Below are 21,731 nucleotides of genomic sequence, written 5' to 3' on the forward strand. Positions count from 1 at the left end.
TAAGTATGTTTGGTTTCATTTTAAAGAGAAGTAACAGCATACAAATGAATAGTAAAAATTTCAGTTAAGTAATTTTTATATACTAAATAAGTTGCGCTATAATTGGCGTTAAATATGTATTTATTGAACCTAGGAAAACAATTCAAACAATGTGCAATATTAGTATAAACATTAGGGGTTCAAAAATTGTTGATTTTTTAGTTGTGTTTTCTGAACAACATTCTATAGGTAGAATACAAAAATGCTGAAAGACTTCATTGATTCAAAAGCCATATTTATGTTGAAGTTAATTTTTTTTTTCATATTTTATAGGCTAGAATGAGGCTACATAGGTTTCCATGCAGTCATTGAACATTCTATCTTCAGTGTTCCTAGCCGCCTGATGGCGCCGGAAATTGAACTAGCTCAAGTACCTAGTTCCCAATAAGTGCCGTTCACTTATTGGACAGACTATGGATAGAAAGCAACGTGGTATCAAAGTCCCTAAAATTACTGCAGAAGATATAAAAAAAGGTCAACTCTTATTAAAATATTATTCAGTATATTCTCATTAAAAGTAAAAGAACTCTACTTCCATGTTGCGCATTGATTGATTCAGTATCGCCATGTACGTCATGTAAACATGTACTCATTAAAACCGATTAAATCCATCATACAATCGTGAACGACATAATATTTAACACAGTTCGTTCGTTACATAAAGCATGTACTTAATGCGTGTTACCGTTTGAGTATGCGTTGCGTGGAGATCTTCGAAACAATTAGTAATGAAAGTGCGCGGGTTTAGTTCGACAAGAATTTGTTTTTCCAAGAATGTCGTACACGAAAAGACGAAACGTTTCCACTTCTTCGACTCGCATTAGTAGCGTCGCGTGCAACTGCGTACCTGTAACAAAATGAAGCAAACCAGGTACAGTGGTCACTTTTATTCCATCGCGAATAAACAAACCGCATCGATTTGGTTTCTCGCGTTCACAAGAGAAAAATCGCATGCAACAGTAATTTTATCGCGGCTTGCGCCGCCTGCCGTTGGTGGACTCGAAACTTGGGACACTTTAAAAATCGAGTAAAACTCGACGCCTGGCGTCGACGTTAGTTTCACGCCGCCGTGTTTCCAACGTTCGAACCATCGCGACGGAAGTTGCGTGCACAGGTACGGTCACGCAGTTCACAGAACCCACGTGTATCCCTAAGAATTACAAAATTCTCTTACTAACAATTCTGAAATCTCACAATGTGTCATACTTTACCAAACATTTATACATCCTCTTACTATTCGCTCGTTAAAGTGGACGCACGTTATCGAGAGTGCGATTACGTAACTGTTAAGGTAATACTATCGTATCACTCAATAGAAACAAATATTACACTTACGCTACGCGTGACATAAACATTGATACCTGTTCAACCATCGAAATAATTTTCAGTCCATCCAAACCCGTCGCACGGTTGACATACTTTTACGTAACTGGTCGAAGTTCTGTCCATTGAACTGACAACTGTTCCGTAGCGCGAATCAGACTGTCACGTGCACGATGGACGCGTCGCTCCAGAGTGTCTCGATACGTACGGCCCTGAGGAGAGAAGTTGCACACCGAAGCGCAGACGTTGCTCGAACTTTTCGGCTATAATAACCGCTAGCGGCCGATCACGTATGTGACATGGCGTCCGGGTAGAAAGAAAGTTGATTATTAAATAAGCGTTAATGTTGTTTTTATGACATTGACCAACCGAAAAGGGAACATCCGAGGCCGCGAATTTCCCACAGACACCGGCATTGATGGTAATGCATGCGAGGAAACCACAAAGGATCAGCGATGGGTAGGGTACCGCCGTCAAATACCCAATCCTGTCAACCAACCTCTACTCACCTCACCTCTCATCACCAAAGTCCGTCCATCCGACCCACTCGACATCACTGCTACCGCCATTCGCGGGAGATTATTCCACGATGGGAAATTGCATTTCACATCGTGGAACGTCCCGCCGTCTCGCGATTTTATTCACCATCTATTGTCTCTGATTTCAGGTACTTCGAAAAGCACCAGGCCCATCCCTATCAGGTAAATATCGTCGAGGCAAATTTGTGTCGGGTATTCGAAGGAGTGGGGCAGCTCGTCTACAGTGGTATTACGCGCGTAATTTTACCGCGATTCTCTTTGTGTCTTCCTTTTTGGAAAAGCTGGATTTTTCACCTCTCGTTTGCGCTTTTCCGCCCCACTCCCCCCCTCTCTGTATAATTACGCGATCAACCGTGTCAATAGTCCTTTGGATTTCCTGTATTGCAATCTTCGTTTTCTTTTTTTCTCTTTGTAGGCTGTTGTTGACGAAAGTTTCGACTGACACAGATCAATCGGGAAGGGTTCATTGTAATTTCTTTACGCTTGTTTCGCTCGTCTTTTTTTCCTGCTGCTGCTGAACATTTCTCGTGTTATTTGCCCGCGTATTTTCCTCGTCTCGTTAGTGGTACAAGTATCGCGTACATTGTATGTGTTCGTGACGTATGTTATTATATATAGATATATATATATTGTCTGGCATTAGAATTCCCATAAACGACTGTCAAAGAAATTTCTTTGTGTAACTATTTTATCAGAGTCACCTGAGATACGATTTATTAATCGTGGACATCGTTTTCTCTTCTGTAGAATTCCAGTAAATTTTCAGATACGAACAGAGTAGATGTCTGTTTAAAAATGCATAAGTGAAATTGATTGTCGTTCTAGTTTTTCGTCGAAGAGATGGAAAAAATTAAGTTTTGAATGTCACGAACAATGAATTATTCAGTTATAGGTATATTTGTTCAATCTGTTTGGCTAAATTTCTTAGTGCATAGAGAGTCTCATTTTTTTTTCGTATCTTCCACATTATTGGACCAATTCTAAGTGTTGAATATATAACGAGAACGTATTGACAGCCTTTTTTTCTAAAATATTTGCGTAAAACTGTAACGATGTATGTGAAATTGTCCTTGAATTATTCATTCACATGTTAATATCGTGAAAAACACGTATCAATTGTACATCTAACAATTGTTGGTGATTTTTATTCGTTTAATTTTTATTCACCGTCCAAACGTACATGTGAATCGATATATTTACTATTTCTGATGGATGATATAAATTTCACTTGATTTTGTAAACATAACCTCACTTTCAGAAAATCAATAATTCATTCTTCTATATTATGCAGATTACTAATAGTACACTGGAAGTGTTGGATGGAACCATTAATTAACATTCTCTCTGAAAGAATTCAATAGTAACAGTAGTGTTTTAGTGAAAATACACGTGATTTTGTGTTCTTGCAAGTAGTTAGAACTTGCAGATTGAATTATTTTTTAATACAAACCATAATACATATTATTCAGCATTTTCTACTTTAAATTGGATCTCTTGATACAATAAATCATTTCATATGAATGAAATAATCAATATTAAGAATATTGCGTACAAACTTCTATCATTGTTGCAGCTACACATGATAATGTTATATCTTAATTATTCTTATGAATTTGTTGTTTTAAATGGAATATATATCTATAAATGAAACGGATTGTAAATGAGAATAAATTGATATTTATAACTGTAATCTACAAGGAAAAAGCGGTGGCTCTAAATTGTATAAAGCTTTAATTATATATGATGTTTGACGTTTAATTCGCAGAACCCAAAGTACAGCAGTTCTAAGGGTGGCTACTCCTCATCGACGACGTCGTCAGATAGTCGTTACGAAGGACGTATGCGAGATTCCCCAAATGGCAACTCTTACAGTCCAGCAGGGGGGTTGGGTATGGGCATGGGAACAGACAGGGATAGTCCTCGTAATTACACATCCAAGCCCCTATACAAGAAGGAGAGAGAAAATAGAGACTACAAATTATCCTCCTCTAGGGACAAGTATTCGGGTAAATTAAATGCTGCCTTTTTCTTAAATTGTTTAACATGAAATAGAATTGTTCTATTTTAAAATCGTATTCAAAGTGTGTAAAGTATTTGAGACAAACTGAGAAGAAGTAGTGAATAAATTTATAAAATATTTCTGCTGCAAGAAATTTCATAAATGTAACTTTACAGTTTCTTTAATTGTATTATAGAAAACTGTGCTATGGCAAAGTAGGCTGTATAATTTCTTTGAGAAATAAAGCTTTAATTCTTCTTTCTTCAGTATAAAAACAGGGTTGTGTCTTAACATTTTCAGCTGTAACATGCTTGCTTGCATATGTGTAGATTGTGCACGATCCCCAAAAGACAAGAGAAGCCGTGAGAGCAGAGATTCAGAACACAGGACCAACCACGATAGGAGTAGTGGAGAGGTAAGAATATTACTTAATTCATTTGTTTAGAAAGTCGAATAATAACAGATGCAAATTTCATTATTACAAGCAACTTCTTTCCCAAACATTTGATTAATTATTGTGCTAAAACGATGAGTACAGTTTCTTTTATCTTTATCTGTGTAAAATAATCTTAAATTTTGTTAAATAGTACAACTGACATAGCCTACACCAATTACATACTTTGAAGCTAAACATTCTATAAAGATGTTATGTCTTTCGCATATAATATGTATTTGAATGTCCTCTGTTTATTGTTATAGATTTTACATCCTATAAAAATAACATCAAATTCATCTAGAGAGTCTTCATCCCAGAGGAAACCATCACACAATTCTTGTCAGGTCAGTATAAAATATACTTTATTCGACTAATAAACTTTAAAGCAAAAACTGTGTGAAAATAGTTTTATACATTAATAGTTACAAGCAAAGTAGTTACTATAAAAATTAGAATGTAATCACATTTGTGGATGATTTAACAACGCGGTTCGATATTTCAATCAACACTGTTGAAGCATATAATGTACGATGTACTTCTTTCGTTCTTATTTTATTCTTTTCCTTTTCGAAAATTCAAAAATTGTCAAGACTCGAGATTTGTTAGGTGCACAGGGTCAACAACGTGGGCAAATGTAATTTCGACTTTTCGAAACAAGTTTTGGAACTCGTACAAATATTTCCCACCGATTCAATTGTTTCCGGAAATTTTAGAACAGTCTGTTTAGGACAAACGTGGCGATGAGCGAGGAGGTGCAATGGAACGTTCGACCAGATTCGGTGATTGGTCAGAACACATGAGTTCTTCTGGCAAGAAGTATTATTACAACTGTAAAACGGAAGTGTCACAATGGGAAAAACCACGAGAATGGATTAGTCGAACAGAAAATCGGCAGCGTCAGTCCAATGATTATTCTTCTAGGTCAAGTACGTCTAACAATATTACATACGACTAATTCGATTCCATTATTCGAGAAACTACTATTTGCTTACTGTTAACATCCATTCTACGAGCTACAATATTGTACTCTGAAATTAAAGAGATATCGTTCAGTATTCAAGATGTTGGTGTTCGATTCTACTTGCTCGCAGGTCACGATAAACATTCCAACTCGCGGTCGAATAGCAGTAGCAGTGTGCGAGATGGTAAATCGTCGCGTCAATCCGACAAACGAGAATATTGGAGTTCATGCGGCGGAAGCGGTGGCGGTAGCAGCAGAGAGGATGTTTCGGTTAGGGAAAGGGAAAGGGAGAAAGAACGGGAAAGGGAACGGGAACGCGAAAGAGATCGGGAACCGTGTAGAGAAGAAACTGGAGGTGAGCGCCAAGCTCAGGATATGGATATTTCTCCAGGTGATTCTACACCGACCTCCGAACCTCTAACTTCTTGTACCCACGATCCACTGCCGCAAGGTCCTGTTTTGTTGGCCACTGGTATGTTTTTATTTGAACAATAAAATAAAATGAGATGGAAGAAAGTGTATAGGATTTTCTCCAATTTACGGTATAACCGATAACGAAATGATTCTTTGTAAGAAAAATGTAGAAATATCAGCGATTGATTATGATGTGTAATACATATCTTGTGCGAGGCAAACTGTTAGTTTGTTGCCTTTTATTTTGACTCTTGTAGAGAATCACTTCTATGCCGGTTGTACTACTACTTTACGAATATTCTATATGCTAATAGATTGATAATTGTTTGCAGCATTACCTCGATTAACATCACATCCACCATCTACACCACAAACACCTGGAAAGCTTAATTCACCAACGCAACAACAAGGGAACAGCAATGCTCCTGGGCCACCGGTTTCGTTAGCAAATCTTCCAAGACTTTTATCTCAAATCACAGGCAATAAGGAACAACCCGACATTACACCACAAAAAGCGTTACAAACACTTCAGACCGCCGCTATCCTGTTGTCAAGACAAGTAAGTTCATATTTATAGATTATGATCGATATTTTTTTCTACATTTACGAATAAACCCATCTAATTTTCCATAAGCGAGAGAGTGCATCCATGAAACAATGTATTAACTAAGTTGTGATTTCTGTATTTACTTTTTTCTCTCTTTTTAATGGCATAGATGATCTGTTTGAGCAATTTATTTGCATTTTTCGGGTCTAGTATTAGTGGATGATAACTATTACAAAATTGTTATAGCAATCGGCTAGTGGAGATCGAAACAATAGTGGAAATGACGTAATGGTCCCGCTAAAAGTTGATACAAGCGGCAATGTTACAAGCGAGGGACCACCTACTCCTACACATTCGGAAACCCAGGATTGCATCGACGCTCGAAAGTGTACGTTAATAGATGACTCGATTTGTATTTATATTAGTAAAGTAGTAGATATCAATAGGTTCTTTTTTTTTTAATAACCACGTATTTGTTTTCTCTTCCACAGTAACAAGTCCTGGGGGGACGAATTCTGGGGTACAAGGTTTAAGCTCATTGCAAAATCTTAGCACATTAGGTTCCCTTGGAAATTTAAGTAATACAGGTTTACAAGCATTGTCTAGAGTACAGCCTCCTTTAACACCTTCCTTAACACCATCACTCGCTAATCACTATCGGGAAGATCTAACGCAACACGTGCGTGCCTTTCCTGCTGATATTCTTGAAAAACAGGTATATATATACATGTCTATATTTCGTATTAATGAATAATATTAATGCTTCGAGTATGATTTTTCGAAAAATATTTACAGATGTAATGCGTGTATGTGTGCGTGAATGGAACTAATAAAACCTTATCTTTGCAGAATATTGAGTGAGATATATTTGAAACGAAATTATTAAAAGTTTCATTAATTTATAATGAAATTAAGCAGAATACGATTTAATTTTTATTTATTTACTTCATTCGGCTATATCAGAAACAAACGAATATATAATCGATATATCAAATTTAGATTCAAATTATTAACACTTGCATCTAATTTGCCGCCATATTTCAAGACTACTTTAGACGACTAACATATTTAATGTCTGGCAGTCGCGTGTTACAATCGTGTGGTGAAAAATATTTGGCTGATCATTGTTTTCCAGGCACAAAAACTTAGCGAAGAAGCACATACAATGGGAAGTCTGCAGTGTACAAGAGTGTCGGCGGAATTAAAAACGGCACGATCGATAGTGAGGCTGACGGAAATTCAGGCAACGTTACAGGAACAAAGGTATGCTATCTATTTTCATTGTTTTAACCCTCCATAGGCAAACCGAGTCGTTGATGGGGAACAGAGTTAAGACATCTAACTGCAGAATCTCGTTCTTACAAACTCAAATATTACAGAATCGTAGTCATTTGTTCACAATGTTGTACTATTTCTTACTACATGTTTGAGATATTTTAAATATTGGTGTACTTTTGGCATTCTTTAAATTTGAAATTTCTTTCCTGGTAAGATGTAGAGTTATTAAAAGAAGGTAAGAAATGTATAATTTTAGCGTGATACGTAGAAAACTTTGGTTTTTCGTACATCTGAGGCTCCAGACTAATTTGAATAAAAAAGAAATGCATTGTTTTTTTCCTGAGTGTTTGGCTTGTCATCGCAGTATTCATTTTCAGAGACATAAAGGGCCGGTGATCCGCTGTTTTTACGAAGTTCCTGCCTTTGTACCTGTTGTATACCGATTGTTAGATTAAACTATAAATTTTTTTTTTTTTTTTTTCTAAATGAAAGGAGGTCGGAGATAATATATACTTGATTTCAAAATTTATTAGGTAATATAATAATCACTTTGAGAAGTTATCTTAAATATTTCTAAGTGTCTTGAAAATCTAGAGCGGTGAATGAAACTTGGATTGGCCTTCAATGACCGCAGCATGCCAAAAAATAAGTTTGCCTATAAAGGGTTAATTCTGTGAAATGATCAACTTGGCATGTTTTAATTATAAAATCGAACTGATCAATGCTCTCTTTCTAATATTTTAGGATATTATTTCTCCGTCAACAAATTCAAACACTGGAGGAGCTAAAATCCCAAAATTCCTTCATGTCTGACGATTCTTAGTGTAAGAAACTTTATAAAGTAATTATAATTACAATCTATAATTAATTCATGCAAAAAATAAAACATAATTATTAATATTCTCATTAATATTGAATAATTAAGATTGTACCTAAATTATAATATCATGATAGAAGTGATAAAAAAAAAAATAGTAATGAATATTGGGCTGCCCAGAGAGGATTGGCCGTTCCGTTTATCAGCTAACGAAGTGTTATTACAATTAATTAGGAAACCCAACCTCTCTGGGAAGCACAGGAGGCCTATCCACACGCAGACACAACACACTAAGTAAATAGAAAAAAAAAAATGAATCTATTCTATCAGTTCATTGCAAACTATTGAATTGTCCACATCGTCTTGTATTACCTATGTTATACGTGTCAATGTTTCATATCCCAAGATTAAGCGGCATTTTAACTAGTTGAAACATTTTTGTTGTAAATCTCGGAATAAAATTCGTGCCAGAAGTTTTTAATTCAGTTCTTTATCGCCATTGTCTCACCTAACTCCCATAGAGACCGAATGAAACTAGCTTTGCTTTGTGATCGCAGCAATTTTTTCTTCTATTTCGAAAACTCCCCTTTTAACATATACTACTATATAAAAAGGGAGAAAAAGGAAAAAGGACAAAAATATTCGCACTTTGTACGCAATGAAAATTTCTAGTGGACGAAATTCAAATTTGTATAAAGTTTGTAAATAATTTTAGAGATTTACAATAATCTAATATATATGCTACTTATTCTGAATGTTTTTTTAAAAAGCACCTTAACACTGCATTACTAACGCGTATTGTACAGAGCGTGCCAAAAACAGATAAATAAGTGAAAAACGTTTAGTTTATATCTTAATAGTAGATACTTTTTATTTTCTGCATTACTCCTCCATACAGCTGTGCAACATAAGAAAATGAATTGCGTTAATATTATTGTATAGCTTTTGTAAGCAAAAACTGAATTACGTAGATTTTGTGGTAGACGATGTGACATAATATAAATTATAATTTTTAATTACTAGTAACCGAGCTATTTTATGGTGGAGAACGACACCTTTTCAATATATAACTTTTCACTACTCGTTTTTGTAATATTTCCCGAAATGTGAAAAAAGGACTCGGTATTTTGCCCACTCTGGTTTCGATCGAATCATTAAAAATGGGATTACTTTTCCTTGCTTTTTCTGTATTTTCGATTTGGGATTATAGATTATGTGTGTGCGTATTAAAATAAAATATTGTTTACCAAATGCGCACACATAGGAAACAGACGTCGAGATATATTCATTTAGGATTTCAAAAACCATGGATACTATAATAAAGTTATAGTATACGGATTCCTTATTTTGTATATTTTCTTCAAGGAACTGTTAAGGAGTGAGCTTGATACTTATAGAAATAAAAAGAAAAAAAGCAATGCGAAACGTAATCGTGAAACAAATACATGAGTCTTAAAAATTCGAGATTGCGATTGAATTTTAACATTTCGTTTACAGATTACTTTCTATATGCGAACCAAAGAGTTCTTTACAATGTATTCGCGCGGTCGCGCGCGGTTTTTTATCCTCGCACATGTTATTCTTTACTAAGAAGAAAATTAAAAGTTAATTTTACATTTTACGGTAATTGTACATGTTTAAAAACTCCTTGATTCGCATTATCATCTAAATGCCCTCCTAAAATCGTTATTTTACTAGCTATAAAATAAAATTGTAAACCCAAATTAAACGTCATTGTTTTCAATTGATATTCGTCGTATTATCCTAGTACTGTATAATATAATTATTATGAGTACAGCGGAGGAATAGTATTAAGAATAATAATGGTAATAATGTTAACGTGAATGTATCCTATTCACGGTGTTTCTCAACGCGAGCTCAATAGCCCTCGTCATTGCAAAAATTGTTGCACATCGTAGCAACGTCACATTTATTTAATAAATTATACAATATGAGGCTATCGAGCTTTCTCTCGTTTGTTATGATTATATTTATACATTCGTTCCGCGCAAGTAGATGCTACTTCCATTCTATGTACTGTATATATATATATATATATATCAATATTTTAATTATAATCTCATGTTTATTACTATTTACGTACTTTTGAATAAACCAAATATGTCTGTCTTCATACTCTTTCCTTTAAATAAAATATTCGCAAATTTAACAATTGTTTCTGTTTTATTGTTATAGGTATCGTTCCGTGCTTAATTGTGCGCGAGTGAAGAGATAACCGTATGATAAATGGGCACATCGGTTGAGAAACACCGATACTCCTTTACAATATTATCTAACATTATACCATGTCATGAGAATGTTACAACATCCCCATAGCACCTGAAGCATACAGTGAACATTCTCCCATGTACATTTTATTTAATTACAGGCAGTCATTGGACTTATTTCATAACAAACTCTCTCATTTGTGAACATTAGATCATTGATTAATACATTCTCAATATAACCGTTACAGATATCCGTGTAAATTCAGTACGATACATAATTTTCATGGACTAAGATTATAATAAGGCCTCAGATCATTTGACTCATCTTTTTCTTTTACATCGCGTAACTCGCAGGACTTTTGTACGGTTCTCCTTTCGACTGGACATTGTCAATTTACTAATTGTTACTTTTATAGACAGACTATTTATCCTCTTCGTATGCATAGAAAAATCCCATTGTCCTTTAAATAATGCAATTAAATTTTGGTCAACAGATCGATGCTGAATTTTACAGATAAGCAATTTATCGCTCCACTTGCAATAATTACAATAAATCCAAAGACAAATGTCCTACGCGAGTCACGAGATGTTACGTATCTATTGTTGAATAATTTTAATGTAGTGCTCTTCAAGTATTTATGCAAACACATCGCAATGGAGAGTACAAACTGCTACAAAACAATTCCAATACGATTCGCTTTACAATCGTTAATACATCTACGTCACGCGCTCGTTATGTTTTTTTTCCCCCTTTAAGGCCATATACGAGATTTAATACAAAGATGCTGCCCCATTTCAGACAGCGTTTGATATATTTATTAATTTTGGAAATTTGCCTAGGGATAGACAAATGGACGACACAGCCTCGACAGAGAATGTTCACAGTGTAAGACAGCAGCGTAGACATATCTCAGCGCAGCCTCACTTTACCATTGGTTAGTATTTCAGCTGGTAATTATCATACAAAGCTAATAATAATTCTTTAAGTTACACAATATAACTACGTGCGGAAGAACCCTTCGTAGACAAGATCTATCTTTTTTTTTTTCTTCCTATACAAAGGATAACAGATTAAGAGGTACTGCATAAGTAGTAAGTTCACTTGTCAATTTCAATGATTGAATTGCTATAGTTCTCTGGTTTTACATTAAAAATGGTACATTATTAGTGATTCTAATTACACAAAGAAAGGATCGATTAATTACGTTGGTACATTTCCATTTGTTTTACATACTTAACGATACTGTTAATAGTCTAATAGGTAACGAGCTACGAAGGGTATTTTGTAGCATATGCGATTTGGAAATTATCAACGTGAAATTAAGATACCTTTGTTATTTATTATACTTGCTTCTTGATAATGTACGCGAAAACTAAAAACTGCCTTAAAATCTACAATGTAAATATTACATAACATATAGAATAACAATATGTAACAGTTTTTTGTACCTACATACATCTAATATGGCAGAAGGTGGGTCTTGTGCCGAGTTATTCTTGGCTACTGTCAATTTTATAAGCCAACATTATAGATATAACTATCCTAATCTTAAATAGGACGTGCATGAGTCCATATTAACTCACTAATCATTGACACGTCTGCTAACTACTTTCTGCATTTAGGGACTTCTAAAAAGAATCATCTACTTCGTGGTTCCTTATTATTTAGGGAACGATTTTAATTGTACTTACATTTACAGAAACTAATATCACTCTTGATAAAATTGCACGTATCGTAAAAATCTGCAGTTCCACGAGTAATATCGTTAAGGACGTAAGAATATAAAAGAATATGGTGAAACTTAAAAAGAACATAATTTCACTTAAAATTAATTATACTTTATAGATAATATGTTTTCTGTTCAGAATTACCGTTTCCTGTTTTACAATTTTCCGTAAACGATTACAATTTTCGTAATACTATTTCTAGCGATTTTTATTGTAGTATATTTACTGTAATACAGAGTGATACGTTCTCATGATGTACGTATTAAGTGTAATCATAGTATACAAAATTCATAACAGCTTCAGAAACTTACTATAAAAATACAATTTGATTTAGTAACAAATTAAAAAAAAGTAACTCTTTAGAAGTCCCATAATAATTTATTCCCATTCAACATACTCCTTGATTCGTTTTCCATTCATTCTATGATAAAACACGCAACGTTACTATATAATTTAATTCTATTAAAATGGCATTCAGCATATTCTTATAGGATTAATTCATTCAATATATAAAAAAAATATACAATTTCGACTACTCGATACAATCGTTCAGTAATCGTGACTTTGTACTATCCGAATGCCATTTTTTTTTTTTTTTTGTTTTTTTTATATGATACATTTTTCCTGGACTAGTACTACAAAGGACTTGTAGAACTGTCCACAAAATTCTAATTAAAATATAATTAATGTCTATACGCAGTGGGACTTCATTGATATTCAGTCGATTCACAATACTCGTAACTTGTCAACGTTTATAGAGAAGAAATCAATTAAAAGAATTCTGTTAACTGCGTGCTCTTTCGTTAAGCTCCTTCAAGTTTACATACCTGACTATATAAAGTCGTGTATATACTGAATTTATTAAAAATAATTAGCCAGGTAAGAATGATTGTTTTTACATACAAATACAAGAATAAAGCCATTGCAATTCGCTGCAACATTTCTTTCATTACAAAAAAATAACTTTCAATCAATGTATTTTCGGCACTGTTTAGTCATCCTCTCTTTCTCTTTTCTCATTTTGTTCTCTTCAGTTACAAAAAGCAATTGTCACGAGTTGTGAATGACTTATACTTACCTGAGGGATACAACTCCCACTTTAATTATCCTCAATAAATTGCACGCACTTAGTGCTTTATTAGTTTTTTTCTTTTTCTTTTCTTTTTATCGAGGTACTTCTTCCGTTTCAGCAAATTAGTTTTTGTCACGTCAATACATATACATAACATAGAGCTCGTCTTGTTTGGGCAAAAGTGATTTAGTAGTGCAATGGCATTATGATCCGTCTTATTTGCAAAAGTGGCTTCATGCCAACATCTATAAGTATCTCGTTTTGTTATTATTGTATAATTTAAATAATTTATAATTTACAGATCCTGTAGAACACAAGTGGCTGTACGCAAGCATATATCCCATTAACAAATTCGTATTATATTACATAAGATGCTTGGTATACCACCACGTTTATCTGACCGGTCGGTATATGATATTTTCACTGTATCATACTGTAACTTTAGCATATATTCAAAAACATATTTGCGTACACGCGGTTGCATGAAAGGTAGATATAAAAAAAAAATGCATTCGCGTGTTTATGCAACTAATATTGTACGTTACTTGCCCTCTACCGCATTCTTCTAAACGCCTTCTTGATCTTCCGTTGCGTCACAGTGGGTGGAGCACTGAAACAGAGTAATTGACAAGTCGTAATTTAATAATACATAAAGATTTGACGAATGCTAAGAAAAGGAAGGAAGTGTCGATCTTCTTCAGATTCAATTAAGACGAATACACCGCTAATACGTAAATAATTTAATAACTTGTACATACTTGAATATTATAGGTGTATTGCCGCCAGTAAAATTATACGATGGTGGAGTATTAGGATCAAATGTTGGCGTAGTATTAGGTGCATTGAAATTAAATCCTGTAGACGGTGCAGAAGCAGGAGCCTGGAAAAAGGACCAGTCATTCAGACTTTTATACAATTAACTTATCAATACCAGACAAGATGAGCGTCGTCGACAGCTTGGTATTGTCAAGGTATTGTAAAGCTAATTTAAGTACAATTTACCCATGAACAATATGGGAGTTAATAGCGCTTATTAAGTACAAATAAAATAACACAGAACATATAAAGACAGCCCAGCATTGTTCAAGGGTCAACTGTGCTGTTAACAAAATCAAGTCGCTGTAATTCAATTAGTATACTAGTAGAAGTACATAAAATTTTTTATACTCACAACTGCGCCAAAATTAAAACCTCCTGACGATGTAGCGGGTGCTGTAGATCCAAAACTGAATCCTGCATTCGAAGGAGTAGATGAAAACGACGACGATGCTTGGTTTTGTGTACCAGACTGTGGTGCACCGAAAAGTGGAGTCGCAGCTGCAGGTTGAACGAACGCTGGTGTAGGATTATTAAACGTAGTTCCAAATAAGTTACCACTTTGCGGTGTAGTTGAGTTGCTGCCAAATGTGAACAGCGGTTTTTGAGCTGGCTCAGCAGGATTTGTATTCGCAGGAAAGTTAAATCCGGTTCCTGGCTTTGCTACCGGTTGAGCAGGAGTGGTGCCAAATGTAAATAAATTTGAGTTTGGTGCGCTGGTTTCGTTTGTCTTTGAGGTAGATCCGAATATACTTGGTGTCGGCTCTGTAGTAAACGTTGTAGTGTTGTTACCAAAAACGGAGGTAACAGACGATCCAAAAAGTATTGGTGCAGCCGATGGTGCGCCAAATGGTGTTGGTGCTGCAGCAGGCTGCGCTTGGGGTGTTGCATTGAACAAAGATGTTGTTTTGCTATCAGTAGTTCCAAACATAGGTACTTTCGGATTAGCTGATGCGAAAATCGAGGGTTTATTTTCCGTGGCACCAAAAGTTGATGGTTTGTTTTCCGACATTGCGAACGTCGACGGTTTACTTGTACTTGCAGCACCAAACACAGGTTGTTTGTTCTCCTCAGTCGAAGCTTGTCCAAAAGTTGGTGCAGTTTTCGCGTCGTTATTAGTAAACAACGATGGTGCACTGGAAATACTGGAGAATAATGAACTTCCAGAGGAGGCATTTGGCAATGCACCAAAAGTCTTAGTAATTGCAGACCCCTCTCTCGCGTTGCTGTCTCCAAATGTAAAGGTGCTGGATAAATTAGAAGTAGGAGCTGATGTTGATATTTGACCAAAAGTTGCTACAGGTGCAGTTTGTACGGTCGATTTTGGTTCAAGGAACGTAAAGGAAGATTGTGTAGAAGATGGAAGACTTGAGACCACAGTTGTAGAGGCACTGCTAGTAATTGCAATCGTGCTACTTGGTACAACAAATGAAAATGTAACAGCGGGTTTAGCTTCTTGAATGCTGCTTTGAGTTATAGCGGGTAGAGTACTGGTAGTAATGGTAGCAGGAGACTTAGTAGTTTCTGTGTTTGACTTTGGAACTTCTGCTGTAGTAGTTGGAAGCAAAGCATCTTGTTTTTCTTCTTTTGTATCTGACTGTACAACTGTAGGTTTAGGTATACCGAACGTAAAGGTAGATGGAACCGTCATAGCAGTTGTTACATTTGTAGGTAACTTATCACTTTCTACCAGCCCACTTTCACTTTTGGGTATACCAAATGAAAATACCGGTGCTGGCTTCTTCTCTGCTGTTTCAGGCTCTTGCTTTACGTCAGTTTTCTCGCTGCTACTTGCGTTTATCATAAACCCAAAACCACTTCCGGTGGTCGAAGGTACGTTGTTCTCAAGTTTCTGTGTTTCACTTGGTTTTGCTTCCTCTTTTGGCATACCGAACGTGAATTGACCAGTTTGGCTACTTGGTTGGTTCTCACCAAATTTAAACCCGTTTGTAGACACAGTATTATCAGTTGCTACTTGACCAGCCTTATCAATGCCAAATTTTAAGCCAGCAGACTTTGGAGTCATTCCACACAACAAATGGTAACCGTCATTTTTCGATGATGATCCTGCTTTTGAACCACCGCAAGCTATACACTCGGTAGCCTTTGCTTCGTTTTGCACCAAACAAGTCTCGCAAGACCATGCACCTTCCGGCTTTTTAAACTTATCTCCAAATCCGTTAAGTAACAACGGAACATGTTTAGTTGCAGCTCCAGTATTAGGTTTAGCTGTATTACAACATGGGCAAGAATCAACAGAAACTGCATTTCTAACCATACAACAAGGACATTCCCATGTATCTTTGTTTGGTTTAAATTTATCCATACTTTCGTCTTTAGTAGTGTTTGCATTATTGAACGATGTACTAACTGATGCGGTTGCACTGTGGCTTGCGAAAGTGTTATTCGTGGTATTCACACCTTTTTGCGACGTATTACAAGAAGAACATGTAGTTGAATTTTCAGGATTTTTCAATTTACAATTAGAGCATTCCCAAGATTTTTCTAGAGGCTTTACGCTACCGACATCAAAGTTAGATGACGTTACTGCATTAGATTTATTTTCTTGTTTCGCAGCTGGTTTAGGCGTGCTACACGCGACGCATTTAGTATCCATTTGTTTGTTTCTTACAAAACACGATGTACATTCCCACTGACTGCTTGAAAGTTTAAACTGAGATCCAAACTGATCGTTCGCAGCTGCCTTCGATTGCTCGCTGGCATTGCTTGACATTGCAGAAGTTCTCTTATCTTCGAGAGCTGATTTAGATTTTTTACAAACGAAGCAGTGTGTTTCAGAACTGTTATTTTTGCACAAACATTCAGGACACTCCCACAATGTCGAGGTATCTTGTTGAGAAACAGACTTTGAATTAGCAAGCTTTGTAGCATCATCATCTTTAGTTGTATCTGAGATATTCGTTTTGTTGTTGGTCGATTCTTTGCTTGCGTCTGATTGCGTTCTTGCTTCGATCGAGGACTTTTCGGGTTCACCCGTCTTAGATTTACTACAGAGAACATCCATTACACTTCCTGACTTCAATTCATTCGAAGCAGCAGGAATAGCATTGTCACTATTCTTCGCCTTTTCTTTTAATCTAGGAGCTGTGGATGAACCAGACCACATGAAGTTTTGCGTTACCGGAGGCATATAATCGCTAGAAGATGTGTTAGATTTAGCGCTACTTCGTTTCGAGGAAGAACCTGAATCACCAGACTGATCAACCGATTGCTTATCAGCATTAATTGGACTACTAAATGTAAAGTTATTGATAGATTTTAAGTTCTTTGCGGTAATCGTTACTTTTATGGGACTTGCAAATGTGAATGTACCTCCTTTATCTGTATTAGTCTTGTCTACCGACTTTGAATTATTAGACGCCATAAAGTTGAAATTAGGTAAAGAAGATATCGGTAAAGGTATATTTGGTAAGTTAACCGGTTCAACGGTTTCTTCCTGTTCAAGATTAGCTGCCTTAGCTTTCACTTTTCCATGATGCTGCTTTGTATCTTCATCAGTTTGTGTTCTGTAAAAAAAAAAAAGAGTTACACGTGTTATGATTCTATACATTATGATTATTAATATGTTTACGAATATTTCGTTCATAATTTCAATGACGATTTCGAGGGGACAGATTCTAACTTTATTAATTTTTTTGTAGGTGGACGCAGAGATCCAGTTGCCTGGATTACACCATCGATATATTCACCTGAGATGATACTCTTGTGGAGGCGGAGGCTCGCTTCGAGCAGAAACAATTCTTCTAGCCGCGGCTGTTGTATCCTGTAGCTTTTGACGTCGTCTTAACTTCAATATATCGGGTATAGTTGGTACAGTTAATTCACGAGTTAAATGACGCAACCCAACTTTACTTGTTGGCGGCGTATCCTCCCGTGCTCTTTTTTTATTTACTGATGATGTATTATTCAACATCTTTAATGGAATTTTCTTAGCATCAGTTATTGGCGACGAAAAGTGTTCTAATGCTTCCAATATCTTTTTAGCAGTTTGACTCATGCCAGATGAATCAACGCCTGCTGCGTTAGGTGGTTTTACTTCAACGCTTGTTCTTTTAGGAACTTTAAGCTGAATCTATAATCAAGAATAATTTCTGCATAATATACAAAAAATCTAGGCAAAATTTAAATCGATTAGTGCGATTAATATCAAAGGTTGATTAGAAAACGATTGATCCAAATAAATCGTACGCACCTCGTTCGAACTATTAAATAAATTGCGACCGCGTTTATAAAGACCCGCTGCATTCGCCCCACCGAAAGTAATATTTCCACTGTAAAAAGGAGATGCCAAAGGAGATGCACGATCCGGCGTGTTAGTCATAATAGATGCGTTGAAGCTTGGTCTACGACTACTTAAAGAATCTCGGGTAGTATTATCCAAAAATAAAGACCTCGGAGACTGCATATGATTGGCTGGAAAAAAGTAATTTTTTCGTTACATAACAGCTTATATTCTTTTAAAAGAAAACGTTCTATTACGAATGTACAAGAAAATGCTTCAATATCAATGTCTTTGATTATCCCAAGCTGAAGATTACTTACTGAAACTTAATTTGTCATCGTGTAATCTTTTTCTATTAGAAAATAAGGAGCTGTAAGAGACATTTGATGGAGCCTCTTGTCTATTAGTTTGTGGAATAAGAGAGCTACAACCGCTTGTACTCTCGCTGGATTCAGAATTATCGTCTGTACCATTTGTTGTTCCATTATTTGTGGTTGCAACTAATGAATTTAACTCAGATCTCTGAGCTGCTGTGTTTCTAATATCTGACTGCATTGCAGATGTAGAAGTTACTAAATGGCTCATCCCGCTTGGTCCGGCCATTGCAGGCTTACAAAAATCTTCAGACTACAAAGAAGTTATTGAACAGGTGAATCTTCTGAATTGCCTTTAAATTAAGATTATCTTCTCATTTGTTATATTTACCGCTTCATTATGGATTGAATATTGTTGTTTACACGGAGAAGCTTTGTTACTTATTTTAGCTCTAGGCTGAATTGAAAATGTACCAGGTGGATGAGTAACATCCATACGAATACATGGTCGTTTTAAAGGTGGAGGTTTTTGAATATCCTCCTCAGACTCAACTTCTTCGGGGTTCTCATTGTCCTCTAACACATCTTCATTTTGAGATGAATTAAACCACTTACTGATCCAGGACCTCTGTGGTATAAGATCTGTCATTTTTGTTGCCACTTTTTTTACAAAAGACTGAAATGAAATCACATATTATCGTATAAAATAACTTTACACTGTTCATAATAATATTCTATATACATATATAACATTAACTATACAGGTATAATAGACAGGATAAATATATTTGGGACAAAAAATTAAATATGCAATGTAAAGAATGGTAACAAGCTACTGGATGTTATATATACATATTTGTATTATTCATCAGTTTTATTTAATTCAATGCCTAACAGCAGATAGTGATTCAAATAGCTGCGAACAAAACGAACAGTAACAAATTAGCTGTTCAAGTGTAAAGTTCAACTCTAAATATTCTATCAAAAACGAATACGTTTAAATACCCAAACAGGGTATACATTTTTATGCAGCATAGCAAAAGTATTCTTTACTCGAATTAGAGGTTGAAATGTTCGATCGAAATATTAACCAAGTTCCATCATTGATCTCAATTAATCGAATCGAACGAATATTGGTGTATCCTGAAAAAAAAAAAAAAAACAGGGGAGGAAAAGCTATTTTTGCCAGAGATTACAAGATATTGCACGATTTTGCGCAAAACGTGATTTTCCAACGTCATACGCGTGCGGTTCTCACGCACGGATTAGACGTGGACGTAAACCGCTAACATTTAAATTTCCCATCGAGTCGACGAAGGTGACGGGCCTGCGAGGGCCGCATCGCGCGACGGACTCTTACGAGGGATCTCCTGGTAAGGAATCACGTTTCAAGGTTACACGGTTTGGAGGCGTCTCTCGATGGATATCTCGCGAGCGAAGTGGTATGGGAAAGATTGAGGTTATCGAGTGGACTCACATAACCGTGACATCGTCTAGGTCCGATGAATGTGCATCTTAGGGAAAAGGGTAGCTGCGCAAGAGGGTGTCCGAGTTGGAGTTAGCGCGCGGTGCAATTTCGTCGGATGATCGAATTTAGGCGGCAAGGCGCGAGGGACCGTTGGATTTCGGTGCAGGTTTCGTTTCTGTCGCGGGGGACTCGTGCCAAGGAGATGCTACTCACATTGTTTGCGTCGTAGGGCTTCGTATTATGCGACGACGACCGCCTTCCAGTCAGATTGCTGCTTCCTTTAGCCATGATTGGCACCGATCACTTATTTACGAGTATAAAACACGCGAGAACGTCTTCGTACGGCTCATCCCAGAAATTGTCAGCGAACCACCACCTTCGTGACTGAAACCTACGAGAGAAAATATGGCCGCCCCAAAGACCGCCACCAGGGCGCCAGGTTTCTCTCGAATATGCGCTCGTCGCGCCTGCCCACGTGACACGGTATGCGCTAGCTACCTTAAAATCGGCCTGCCACACTGCCTCTTCTTATGGTCGCTTTTAGAAGAAGAACGTGCATCGATTACGGGCCTCGTCTACAGGTAGCGCTGCAACTCCCTGGTCGGTTGCTATATTATCAGCAATCGATCTATTTTATTTAATCGTGGAGAAGTCAGGTCAATTGTTCAAGCAAATAAATGGAAAAAAGGCATCGTATCTCTGCGACGACATTCTGTGCTGTTAACTACATTCAATCTAGTCGATTAATGATAGAATGGTTACTTGTCTGCATCCCCATAACTAACATAGAGTATTGTACATTATAGAATCTTGTATTGCAGATGAACAGCATTTAAGAGTTAATTTTGAGGTATATTTTATGTATATATATGTGTATCTTTTCATTTTATATCTTTTCGATGTTCAGAATGTTTATTGTATGCTTTGAACGCTTTTGTACCATTTATTTCTTAAACAATATTTGCTTGGTTATATTTTAATTGAATTATATTATTCTAAAAGAACGGAATTGTGAAATGTTAGTTGAATGATCATTTCATTCAAACGATCATTTCCGTTATTTCAAAATAAATTCTTCTTTTGCGTGAGCCCTCTACTTCCGGCTGCAAGTCATAAGTTACGCTTGCTCATAGACAAGATACCAATCTTACTTTGTGTTCCGCCATTGAATGAATTTTTATCTTATTTTACTGCTCTTGAAGGTGGAAATTTTAAGGAAATCGTGAAACGAGAAGTAAAGCGATTAGTCAGGTAAAATATTTTGTAGCAATTTTATCATTCGAGCATAAATTGAGTTAATTATGGTTAAGGTATCTGAATCATACATCTATTATTATTGCGTACTAGATTTTCAATTTTTATATAAAATATAAGACAGCTCGAAATTGTAATATCTTGTTGTATCGATACATTTAATTTGCTATCGATTACAGAAGAAAGTTTTAGATTAATTTTTAGATTTTGTTTGGAAGAGGTTGGTAATACTTTCCCTCAGAAAAGTCGTTTGAA

General features: G+C 35.9%; 2 protein-coding genes and 1 long non-coding RNA gene across 7 annotated transcripts; 2 read left to right on the top strand and 1 right to left on the bottom strand.

Moving 5' to 3' along the window:
• Positions 1-1,628: 1,628 nt before the first annotated feature.
• On the top strand, positions 1,629-13,132 carry Wcy (WW domain-containing adapter protein with coiled-coil wacky). 5 transcript variants are annotated; one of them, XR_013102683.1, is made up of 14 exons: positions 1,629-1,821; positions 2,030-2,063; positions 3,667-3,907; positions 4,230-4,315; positions 4,600-4,680; positions 5,064-5,262; positions 5,428-5,769; positions 6,044-6,270; positions 6,505-6,646; positions 6,750-6,973; positions 7,394-7,521; positions 8,281-8,360; positions 11,422-11,532; positions 13,010-13,132. XR_013102683.1 is itself a non-coding variant. In XM_076907668.1 (13 exons), exons 1-12 carry the CDS (start codon positions 1,781-1,783, stop codon positions 8,357-8,359), a joined length of 1,824 nt encoding a protein of 607 aa, XP_076763783.1. In that variant the 5' UTR covers positions 1,629-1,780; the 3' UTR covers position 8,360; positions 11,422-11,558. The 5 variants fall into 5 exon arrangements, 4 of the variants coding, with proteins under 4 accessions (XP_076763783.1, XP_076763781.1, XP_076763782.1 ...); XM_076907668.1 differs by lacking the exon at positions 13,010-13,132 and having other exon boundaries at positions 11,422-11,558; XM_076907666.1 differs by lacking the exons at positions 11,422-11,532; positions 13,010-13,132 and adding an exon at positions 8,588-8,826 and having other exon boundaries at positions 8,281-8,377.
• On the top strand, positions 11,432-13,867 carry LOC143431139 (uncharacterized). Its single transcript, XR_013102684.1, has 2 exons — positions 11,432-11,516; positions 13,683-13,867. It is a non-coding gene; the product is annotated as an uncharacterized LOC143431139 (long non-coding RNA).
• On the bottom strand, positions 11,635-20,733 carry LOC143431126 (uncharacterized). The gene is made up of 8 exons (XM_076907647.1): positions 20,436-20,733; positions 19,146-19,430; positions 18,761-19,067; positions 18,411-18,631; positions 17,908-18,290; positions 14,553-17,724; positions 14,140-14,261; positions 11,635-13,991 (listed from the first exon to the last, which is right to left on the bottom strand). The coding sequence occupies exons 1-8, from the start codon at positions 20,508-20,510 to the stop codon at positions 13,934-13,936; spliced, it is 4,623 nt and encodes a 1,540-aa protein (XP_076763762.1). The 5' UTR covers positions 20,511-20,733; the 3' UTR covers positions 11,635-13,933.
• Positions 20,734-21,731: the final 998 nt, after the last annotated feature.

This window comes from Xylocopa sonorina, chromosome 17, assembly GCF_050948175.1.
Source record: "Xylocopa sonorina isolate GNS202 chromosome 17, iyXylSono1_principal, whole genome shotgun sequence".
Classification (NCBI taxonomy): Eukaryota; Metazoa; Arthropoda; class Insecta; order Hymenoptera; family Apidae; genus Xylocopa; species Xylocopa sonorina.